Source organism: Stenella coeruleoalba (assembly GCF_951394435.1).
Source record: "Stenella coeruleoalba genome assembly, chromosome: 15".
Classification (NCBI taxonomy): Eukaryota; Metazoa; Chordata; class Mammalia; order Artiodactyla; family Delphinidae; genus Stenella; species Stenella coeruleoalba.
This window is the reverse complement of record NC_137161.1, coordinates 81,831,571-81,843,346: the sequence shown is the minus strand read 5'-3', so window position 1 is coordinate 81,843,346 and position 11,776 is coordinate 81,831,571. Positions and strand designations below refer to the sequence as shown.

Below are 11,776 nucleotides of genomic sequence, written 5' to 3'. Positions count from 1 at the left end.
AATATTTTAAAAATTATTAAAAAAAGAAAGCTCTTTAGTGCTTTTTATGGGGGCTTCAGGCAGCTTCAGAAGTAAATGCTTGTGTTAAACCCACCATGTTTAAGCTTCTGAGAGGAATGTTGAAGAGGCATTCAGGAGGGAATAAGCAGGTGGAGCAGCCTGAGCAAAGGTGGGGAGGTGTGAGGTCGCATGGGCTGTGCAGGGACCTGCAAAAACTCCAGTCCAATGCAGCATAAGGTCTGAGGCGGGGGGTCAGGGACACAGCTGGGGTGTCACCTATCACCTAGATGAGGCACAGGCCGTGTGGGACTGTGGGAGGGGTCAATCGGGGACGCCCTGATTAGGTGTGCAAAGGCTGCCCTGTGATAGGTGATCAGACAGGAGGCTGTGGTCATTGTCTAGGTCAGAAATGGTGAAGGTCTGCATGGGGGAGGGAAGTGAGAAGAGAGGAAATTTTTGAAAGATATTGAAACTCTTAAAAATATTGTTAGTTATTCCTTCCTAAAATTTTATTTAAAAAATTCAAATACAGAAAATTTGAACAGAAAGATGGAAAAAATCTTATAGTAAACACCTATCTACCACCTTCTGGACTGAATAATTCGCATTTTGCTTTCTCTGTTTCATCACCCATTTTCCCATCTCTCTATCCATCCATCAACCCATTTCACTTTCTGACTCAATTCAATGTACGTGCAGAATGAGAATACTTTACCCGTGAACACTGCAGCATGAGTGCCATTAACTAGATGAACCATGATGACTAAATAAAACTGATCTACTGATACTATCTTTCTTTTTTTTTTTTTTTTTTTTTTTTTTTTTGCGGTACACGGGCCTCTCACTGTTGTGGCCTTTCCCATTGCGGGGCACAGGCTCCGGACGCGCAGGCTCAGCGGCCATGGCTCACGGGCCCAGCCGCTCCGCGGCATGTGGGATCCTCCCGGACCGGGGCACGAACCTGTGTCCCCTGCATCGGCAGGCGGACTCTCAACCGCTGTGCCACCAGGGAAGCCCCTATCTTTCTTTAAAATTTTGATATTTTGTTCTTCCTAGATGTTTTTGCATTAAGATTGATTTTTTTAAATAGTAGGTTAGAATATAATTTGTCTTGATCACAGATTTTTGGCAAATTTCTGCTCAAGTGGAATGCCTTACTTTCCTCGCCCTATTCCCTGCCCTGCCTGGAAGTCCTGACTGAATTTTATAAATACACTGTGTCTGTAAGGAGGGAATGAGCTCTCCTTACTCCTCTTTTTGGTTCCTTTGGGATTTGTTTTTTCTGTGTCAACAATGCACTCACTTTGGGAATTTTTAGAAATAATTTCTGCTCCAGGGTAGGAGGAGGAGAGTGCGAGGGATTTCAACCCAGGGTCTTTGACATCCTACAGGGGTGGGGAGACCTGAGGCTGGAGGGCCTGCTCAGGGCCCTGAGCTCACACAGCTGGACAGACACCCCCAGCCCCAATTAGAATCCAGGAAATAATGTCCTGAACATTTATGACTCAGTGTCTCCACACACCGCAGGTGGTAAGAGGAGGCATTTGAACACGATCAATAAAAAGGAAAGGACTTCCCTGGTGGCGCAGTGGTTGGGAGTCCGCCTGCCGATGAAGGGGACACGGGTTCGTGTCCCTGTCCTGGAAGATCCCACATGCCGCGGAGCGGCTGGGCCCGTGAGCCATGGCCGCTGAGCCTGCGCGTCCGGAGCCTGTGCTCTGCAACGGGAGGGGCCACAACAGTGAGAGGCCTGCGTAACGCAAAAAAAAAGACAAGAAACAACAAGTGTTGGCAGTGAAGTGGAGAAAGGGGACTCTCCTGCAGTTGGTGGGAATATAAGTTGGTCCAGCCACTATGCAAACTAGGATGGAGGTTCCTCAAACAACTAAGAGTAGCACTACCATATAACCCAGCAATTCCACTTCTGGACATTTATCCCAAGAATATGAAAACATAAATTTGCACACTGCAGCACTGTTTACAGTAGCCAAGCTATGGAAGCAACCTAAGTGTCCAACAAGGTTCTTGAGTTGCCACCACAAGGCATTTGGATTTTATCCTGTGGATGATGGGAGTGGTTGGAGAGATTTGAACAACAGAAGAATGTTATAAGTGTAACATTTTAATGGGTTTTAACAGGTTCTGTCTGGTGGCAGAGTAGGGAGTTCTCAGGATGAGGCCAGCGTAGGGTCAAGCAAAACTCATTAGGTGGTTACTGCAAAAATTAGGAGAGACTGCCAGCCCTTCACCCCCTCTTTTGCAAAATAACCTGCGATGTTCGTCTTTCCCTTCATCTTACACTTGCTGTTTCATTAATTACCTTCCTCGTGGTCTTCTGAAATTTGCCTCCTGGCCTGTGAGTCCCCTTTCACTCATTGATTTCTTTTTTCTTTCTTTTATAAATTTATTTATTTTATTTTTGGCCGCGTTGGGTCTTCGTTACTGCACGCAGGCTTTCTCTAGTTGTGTCCAGCAGGGGCTCCTCTTCATTGTGGTGCGCGGGCTTCTCATTGCGGTGGCTTCTCTCGTTGTGGAGCAGGGGCTCTAGGTGTGCGGGCTTCAGTAGTTGTGGCACGCAGGCTCAGTAGTTGTGGCTCGCAGGCTCAAGAGGGCAGACTCACTAGTCGTGACGCACGGGCTTAGTTGCTCCGTGGCATGTGGGATCTTCCCAGACCAGGGCTTGAACCCACATCCCCTGCACTGGCAGGCGGATTCTTAACCACTGTGCCACCAGGGAAGCCCCACTCATTCATTTCATCATTTTTTACTTCCTGCTTCTTGGAAACCCAAATGATTCTGATTGCTACATGTCAGAACTGTTTGCAACATCCCCTATCTGCTGACACCATGAGTTCAGTGAATACATAAAATTTAGTAGGCAGAAGGGTGTGCTGTCATTTTTGTGGCCAAAATCACCTCTGTAGCATTTGCACAACAGTGGAAGCATGGTGGGAGGAGTGGAAGGAAATATTTATCCCATGTGATAAGCTATAACCTGCCAACTTATTTCAGGAGACCCTTTGGAGCCCAACCATATATGCCACTGGCACAATTTTGAATCACAAGATGCGGCTCTATTTCCTGGATTCATGATTTAATTGCTTGGGCAAGACCTTTCCCCACCCTGAGCTTCTGTTTCCACATCTGTAAAGTGGGAATTAAATAATCCCAGCACTGCTTATCTCACAGAGATTTCATGAGGATCAATTAAGAGAGACACGAAAGAACTTTATAAACTGTACTTTGCAGTAGAGATGTTAGTGGTTAGTTTATAATGATAAAAATTCTGGGATTGTGGAGAAAGTGAGCAGCCAGAGGAAGTCTTCCTCTTCTTCTTCCCTTTGCTGTAAAGTCTATGAAAGTGCTTCTGCTTCTGGGCATAGGGGAGGGGGTGTGTAGCGGGGCTTTCTGCATGGTGAGGTATGTGTGGGTCAGAAAGAGCATAGCCCTGCCTTACCCCACTCCCCACTGACAGGCTTGCTAGGGGGCCTTGCCTTGTCTCTAGGTTGGGTCAGAGCTCTGGGTCACTACCCTCTCAGAGGACCTGGGCTCTAGACCCAGTCATTCCACTAATTCTTGGGCAAGGAAGGGCCTGGTAAAGTTAAGACCTTGGGTTATAAAACTAGAAGATCTAGGTTTGAATCCCAGCTATGCTAGTAGTTAGCTATGCGTCCTTGGCTGGTCACTTAACCTTTCTGTGCTGCAGTTTGCTTATTTGTAAAAAAGGGACACATATTTTGTAAGTTTAAGGTGTACAACATGCTGATTTGGTACGTGTATATATTGCAAAATGATTACCAAAATAAGGTCAGTTAACATATTCATCACCTCACATAATTACAGTTTTTGTGTGTGTGGTCAGGACATTTAAGATCTACTCTCTTAGTAACCTTCAAGACTATAATACAAAATTGTTAACTCAACTTTGATTACTCAGGACTGAAAAAGCAGATAAGCCATTTACAGTTGATGAGGACACTGTGTTTCTTTTATCTATATAATTACTTTAACTGGGTTATACTGTACTGTAATTACCTGTTTATTTGTCTCTATCTTCAACCTGATTATTGTCTGGGTCTTAGTTGTATCTGTACCCTAAGCGCTGAGAACAGAGCTTTGAAAGTACATGCCAAGCCCATTAGCGCACAAATGAGTAGATGAGGGATGTGGGGTGGGGGGTGATATTCAGGCACACGTCTTCCTTCACAATCTTAGTCTGTCAGACTTTTAAGTTAGGTGTGCCCTGCTGTGGAATGAACGGGCACAAAGATCATGCCTTCTATTATTTCCCCTCGCAGAGCAAGGCCATTTGCATTGATTAGAACTGGGTACTTGCAAAATTTCAGTCCTAAACAATGACTAGCCTATCGCCTCTGGGATAGATTCTAACCAGCTGGACCAGGCCCTGAGGCGAATAGGGCAGCAGATGGTCCTGTGGGTTTAGTGAGAAAAATCATTGTAGCCCAGTATATGTTTTGGAGGAAGATGAAGGCATATAGTTTCCACAATGGTTTTGTTTCCAAGAAGAATAAGAAAGGCTGTGGGTTTAGTTGAGTGAACTAAGTTGTCAGAAGTTATCAGATGACACCCCAGTCATCCCATGTGGGATGTATTTTGTGTTCCTCTCAGTTGGGAACATAGAGAGGTGGATCCTACACACAAGACCCTAGTGTCCTCATAACCTGCACCTGTCTTTATTCTCGGTGAGGTGAGATAGAGTCCTTGGTTCTGGAGACCCGTGGGGGAGCTCCTGGGCAGGGGTAGCTATGGAGGTAGGAGCCAGAATTGTAACCAATTTGCTGTTGTAGTCTTGGGTCTCACTATTTCACATAGTGACCCTCATCGTGAAACAGCAAACGTTGAATACTGGCATTTCAGTGCAGAAGACTTGCCAATCTATCTTCATGTTAGCTTACATGTGACATGTTGTGATCAATAGCTGTTGAGAAGCCACCTGCAGTCCCTGAGCCTCAGTTTCTGTATCTATAAACTGGGGATTGTATCATGACCCTACTTAAGAGCGCCCAGAGAAGGTACCGAAAGAGGGCAGAAATGCATAAGAATTTGTGGGACTTTCTATGCTACTTTTCCTCAGGATCATCTTCCAGCTTCCCAGGCCTGTCTTTTGTTGGTACTCAAGCTTGTATCCACTTCTCTCCTTCATGACCTCTCTGTAGGGCTCCATTATCCTAGAGGTTCCAGAGGTATGCTACATACTAACCTTGGTTGTGTGTCTCACTCCCTCCTCTGGGAAGCTGCTCTCAAGGTAGGGGACTGTATGGGCTTCTAGCCCCCAGCCCAGCGCAATACCTGCACCTGACATTCACCCACTTGGCCTTGAATCAATGCGTGGATGAACAGATATATTCAGGCATTGTATTTCCAGTGGCAGCTATGGATTTTAACAGGTGCCTCCTGGAGAAAGTCTGAACCCAAAGTTGACAAGCTATGATGGTAGAAATTTCATGTTGCATGACAAGGTCCCAAGGAAATAAAAAAGGCAGGTGACATAGTTGGGACTTACTATAATTTACCAATGAGACCTCCACCCACTCAGGCCAGTGTTGGGCAACCCTGGGGACTTTCAGGCCAGAGGGATGGAATGTATTGGCAAGAGGTGAGTATCGCTTGCTCCAGAAGGACTGAAAATGAGAAGGATAAAGGGAGAAGGAAGTGCACAAACACAGCTTAAACGTCCTGTGTTCCTATTGAGTTTAAGAACTTTTGAGGTTTTGTTTTTCATATAATTCACAGTTTCTCAGGCCAAGGAGATACAGCATTTTGGTCAGAGGGAAGACAATGAACCAGTGTAAATTTCAGACCCTCAGTCCTCTAATTTCTCCCATGAGGAATGGGGTGGGGGCTCACAGATGCCACTGACTTCTACTACAGACCTCCTCCTTGGTAACACCTTGCTACCCCTTAAATATTTTCCATCTAGTCAATGATAAGGAAGCATCTGCTCTGACCCCCCCTCCCCCCACTTTGCCCCATAGAAAAACCTCATGTTTTCTTTATGGAGTCTTGTTTGCTGTATGTGCCACATCACTGGTGGATAAGGAGGTTGGAGGCCCACTTGGTCACTGGGCTGCTTTCTCCGCTTCACTCCCTTCACCCTCATTGATTTTGCACTTGTGGCCTTTCCAGAGAGAGGGGGTCATTCTTTCGTTAAGAATCTGTGTAACTGCTGTCCACTGAAGGACCCTCTGAGGGGCGGGACAGGAAGACTGAATGGATACCCTTGGTGCAGCCATCACCACATGGTCCATGTCTTGTCTCTCCTTTGGGGGCCCTCTTGTCAACAGAACCCTGATGGATCATCCTGAACGTGCAGTGATGGTGGCCAAGGCACAGCCAGGCCCTCTTGTTGTATTAACGATACAGGAAGATGATGCGGTCACCAAATAGCCACAGGAAACAGACACACAGGGGCCCAGAGTTCTCACTACTACCAACTCAAGTCCACCAACCTTTCCGATGTCCATGCTGCAGAAAGCATTCTGCAAGGTACCAGGGGCATAAGGGCGACTAATACTCAGACTGTAGCCCAAACTCTCAATCTCTTAAGGGAAATAGGTGTGGAAACCAACAATGGTTCTGGAGGATAGAAGGACAATAATAGAATTGTGTGTGTGCGTGTGTGTGTGTGTTGGGGGGGGCACGACAGAAGTCATCCAGAAGAGGAAGTGGTTATTCCTATTGTTTAGGGAAGTCTCTAAAACAATGTGCTTTCTGAGCTGGGATTTGAAGGATGAGTAGGTGCCTTATGGGGAAACCAGGATATCTAGGCAGAGGAAACTGCGTGGTAAAGATTAGTAGACCTAGCATGTCTGAAGGATTTCAAGTTTTGGAGTTCAGGCAGTTACAGAGAAAAGGGCAGTTTAGAGGATATTTGTGGCTAGTGGTTTTATTTGAGTTTCTATAACCTTTGAAATTACTGATAACACTGATTGAGTTGTTACTGAATGGCCACAGAATATGAAGTCAAGGGAGGTCAAACTGGACTGTCCGTGATGCCAACTATCAAGGCAGGGAGGGCTCATGCAGGTGGAGCACAGGTAGCCCTTCTATTGGCTGCAGCTCCAGCTCCACCACCTTCCCAGGACATAAACATTTCAGCCTCAGTGAATCATCCCTGGATGTGAAAGGAAGCAGGCAGGCAAAGAGTGACACACGCAGCTGAGAAGAAACTCAGAGGAGAGAATCACCGAGGAGAGTGGCCATGGACCTGATCCTGAGCTTTTCCATGGAAACCTGGGTTCTCCTGGCTACCAGCCTGGTACTCCTCTATCTGTGAGTATCTGTGATTCTGATTTCCTCTGTAACCTTGGACTTGGGGTGCTCATCAGGTCCCACTTTCCCTTTACTGTTTTGAGGATCAGTTAGTGGAGGGAAAGTTGCTTAAGCTGTGGGTGCTACAAACACCAAAGGGGTTATTATCGATCTTAACCCAGTTCTGTTGAACGAGTAACCAACAAACACCCTCCCTACCACCACCCCGCCAAGTTTTTATCTTCTGTAGCTAGGAGGGTTTAGTGATGTTATTTGCTCCTGGGGATGACTGACTACCATGGACCCAGACTAATCAACCAGAATCCACCAGGGGAAGATTTAAAACAACTGGTCCCTGCGCAGTGGGGTGCTGTCCCCTTCCCAAGCTCTGGGGATCCTGGAGGCATGAAGTAACTTGGGATTTGTCTCATGATCTTCACCTTCTGGGTTCAGTATCTGCTGCAAGAGCCGTGTAGAAGGATTGGCCCCTGTGTCACTCAGGGGGGTTCCTGCTTCCTTCCCTCCCTCCCCAGATGTCATTTACACAGGGCACCTTGTCACCCAGGGGCTGGAAATTGATCGCCCTTCACTTCATATCAGCTCTTCCCCCTTTCCTGTGTCCCTCCTATGGCATCCTCTTCCAAGGCTCAATTCCCCCACCCTGTACTATGCAGAGCTATCTACCCCCAAATGAGAAATCTTTAGAGGAGAGGACACTTGGCAGAAATCTTGAAATTATATTCATTTCTTTCAGCTTTTCCTCTCGTCTCTGAGAGCTTTAGCATCAGCATAGAAATCTGAGAGGTCATGTAACACGTTGAAAGTTCAGAAAGGGAAATTGATTTGCCCTGGTTGTGAAGGCGAAGGAAGGAACTGGGGTTGGAATAGCCCAAGTCACTCCCATTTTGGCAGTTGGTGCTCACACCTGCACCAACTTTTCTGGAGGAAGGATCTAAACACCCAGCTGGGCTTGGCCAAAGTGCCTCTGCTGCCTCTTCAAGCACAGTTTCTTTCAGGCAATTTTTGGGTTTATTTTATCACATAAGATTTGATGGATTTGTACAGAATATTTGGAACCTGTAAGACCTTAAAAACTAAGCTTCAAAGAAGAAAAAAGTCTTAATCAAACATTCTGCAACATTTTATGGTTATTCATTCTGTGTTGCACAATGCCTCTTTTGCTGTCTTCAGGGAGGTACCTGAAGCTTGCAAGGCCCACTTTTAGCTAAAAGGGCTTGCAGAGCGTGTTGACGCATTTCTACACAGCACACTTTTCAGCCATACCTTTCTAATTTGCCCCCACAGAGTTTGTTTTGGCGGCCTAGCAACTTCATCACTAAAACCATTGCCAGCAACCTCTTCCCCTCAACCTCTCTTTTCCTCCACTCTGTCAATTCTCAGAAACACCAGACTGAGAAGACCTGCAAGATTTCAAACCCCCCATTTGTGGGATTCCACACAGAGCGCATTAAGATGAGTTTCACGTACACCAGCTGTAGGAAGCACCAGCCTTAATGGCTTTTTGAGGTAGTTGGCGCACAGAGGCAGTAAACAAACTAATCTGTGATTGAGGATCTTGAAAAAAACGAGTGTGCCTGGTACTGTGTTTAGCAGGTGAGTATCACAGGTTGGAGGACCAGATACCATTTGAGAAAGAACGGTCTGGAAATGGCTCCTCTAGTCATTGGTTCACTTATACAGTTATATTGAGGGAACATATGGTCAGTCACCCTTCTCTGTAGGGCAAATCAAGCAAATTGCCTGACAACAGAGACTTGAGTGTAGCTGAAAGGTGCTCACATTTCTATGATGCCAATGGAAGCCTTGAACACAGTTTGTATTTTATAGAAATTAGGACACTGTTATTCTCTAAGGCTTGATTATGAAGTTGGACTTAAGAAGAATTAAATCCTAAAATGGGGTCAGGATACAGAGGGAAAGAAAAGCATAAAAATCTCCATGCAAATTGTAAGAACAATGTCACAGTAGGCTCTCAATAACTGTTGTTTTGCAGACGAAGTTAAGCAAAATCTCATTATTGGAACAGAAAAAGAAATTTTCCCTTTCTACCTAGAATAAGAATCTCCAAATCATCTAAGAGTCAAGTTACCAAATAAATATGAGTGAATTCCCTGGAAGAATTCCAGCCTGAACCTCTCAGGACCACTCCAATTAGAAACATTTATAAAGTATTCACTCTAAGATTGGAACTGTGAAGACTTCAGCTGCCTTTAGCTAATCGTCATTACCTTTAATGGGTCTCGTATTGGTGGTGGGCAAGGAGATGATGAGTGAATGTAATGATTGCTTTTGGAGCTGCTGGTATTTTTTATTGCCTACATGCTATCTCCTTAGGTTGACTGTTCCAGTTCTGAGTCAGTGACTGGCCAGCTCCAGCACCACTATTCCGCAATTCCTGTGACCTGGTTTCCTCTTTCACTTTACAGATATGGGACTTATTCACATGGACGTTTTAAGAAGCTGGGGATTCCTGGGCCGAGACCTCTGCCTTATTTTGGAAATATTCTGTCCTACCGAAAGGTGTGTGTTGTTTGAGCTCCAGCTTTGCTTCTTATGGTGGCAAATCTCAGCTGAATAATATAGTAAAACTGCCCCTCCTCAGGAGGAAGTTCTGAGGTTTCACACTTTCCAGAAATATCATGGACCCCACCCAGCACATGGCCAATTTTACAACACACCTCTATTTTTAGCTGTTAGGAGCCTCAGGTTTTGCGGCCCAGCTCTCTAGCTGATTCAGCACAGAACTTGATTTTCCATCTGGTGAGTATTGTGAAGAGGATTTTCTTTCTGCCAGGTGCAGATTCCCAGGAAGGCACCATCCCCTTAGTATTAGGAGAAAAGCATGAAGAGGGTGCCTGGTCGTGGCTTATTAAGCTGCCTACACTACAGTCAGGCTTTCCTGTTGGTAGCATAAGCTCTGGGTAGCATTTTTTTCTTCCTCCTGGATTGCTTGGTAACTTCAGTTTCTAACGCAGCCTGAGTATTCAATGTCGGGTAATTTGCACCTACTTGAATTATCTCAAGAACTGCTGATGCCTGCAGTTATTTCTGTGGCTCTACTCCATTTTTGCTATAACCCTGACATCTTCTGTGTTTCGAGGGGTGGAGCAAGAGCTTTTTGCTTTACTTCTGTGCCTCCAGAGAAAGCACCTTATGGATGCATCTGAGCAGTGAGTAGGTGTAACGGAGACAAGATGGTGGTTGTCTAGTTACTTCAGGTATTTAACCACCAAATAAGTTGTGGGGTTTAAAAAAAAAAAAAAGGCAGAATCGGGCTTCCCTCGTGGCGCAGTGGTTGAGAGTCCGCCTGCCGATGCAGGGGACACGGGTTCGTGCCCCGGTCCGGGAAGATCCCACATGCCGCGGAGCGGTTAGGCCCGTGAGCCATGGCCGCTAAGCCTGCGCATCCGGAGCCTGTGCTCCGCAACGGGAGAGGCCACAGCAGCGAGAGGCCCGCGTACCGCAAAAAAAAAAAAAAAGGCAGAATCACATATACAAAATCACTAGAAAGGATATGATTTGACAAAATTATTCAAAATTGAACTGAACTCAGTAGAATGTACTAGGTGGCATATGGACTATGAATTCTGGCTGAGCCTTGATATTAATCCAGCTCTGATGCCTTGCCCAGGGCCTGGCCCCTGAAATGAAGGTCATGAGCTACGTCCATGTGTCCAGGGGGCAGAGCCTTGTGTGTAGGCTGCTCTCTGGCTCAGATTTCCTTTCCTGCAGACATAAGCCTTGTTTCTCAGATCCTGATTCTCCCAACTGAGGTCTTCATTGTCTCATTACTGCCTGTGAACTTCATGAACTGTTTTCTCTCTGAAAAAGCAATAATTTATTTTCCACCTTTCCCGGATGAACTCCTTAGTAGATGCACTCCAAGACCCATGTTTCTGAGACCTTCATTTTCATAGGTAAACCATCAAATATCACAGCAGAAACTTAGTAACAGGAAGTTTGTTTTCCTTTAAGCAACAGAGGGAAAATTCAGGGCAAGTGTTTTAATTGGTGGTGTTGTTTGTAGTTGTGGTAACTCCCCATCTTTTCTGTGTTGAGCTGGAAAACTAGAAGGTGATCTACTTTGTCATTCATTCACTCATTTATTTCCTCACTCAACACACACCCCTTAGACTTACTTAAATCTGCTGGACTAAAAAGGTCGCTGGTGTCTTTAACTTCCTAATTCTTCTAGAAATCTAGAGAGGGCTCATGAGATAAATGAAAAGGCTGCTTAACAAGGAGATGAAAGTGTGTACAGGCCGATCTAACTTACCCTTCACTTCAGTTTTCTCACGAAAGACAAGGAGGTACTTAGTATTCACAGGCAAAGGTAAACATTTAGTATCTGTAATAGAGAAAATGCAAGAGTGATTTAAAATTCTCTGTTCCAATATCTCCTTTTTCCCCTTCATTTCCCCTAAGAAGTCTCTGAATATGAACTTCCTTCCACCTGCCAGTGGAAAATAGTAAGCCTGATTTC

At 45.5% G+C, this 11,776-nt stretch overlaps 1 protein-coding gene across 5 annotated transcripts in view; it reads left to right on the top strand.

The window, feature by feature from the left end:
- The window catches only part of LOC307197869 (cytochrome P450 3A28-like), a 75,587-nt gene that overhangs the window by 25,901 nt on the left and 37,910 nt on the right, over window positions 1–11,776 (top strand). For all 5 annotated transcript variants that reach the window (XM_079944356.1, XM_079944353.1, XM_079944354.1 and 2 more), the window contains 3 exons: window positions 6,306–6,507; window positions 7,104–7,293; window positions 9,720–9,813. In XM_079944356.1, the coding sequence (XP_079800482.1) occupies window positions 7,223–7,293; window positions 9,720–9,813 (165 nt within the window). In that variant the 5' untranslated portion in view covers window positions 6,306–6,507; window positions 7,104–7,222. The remainder of the gene's footprint in view (window positions 1–6,305; window positions 6,508–7,103; window positions 7,294–9,719; window positions 9,814–11,776) is intronic.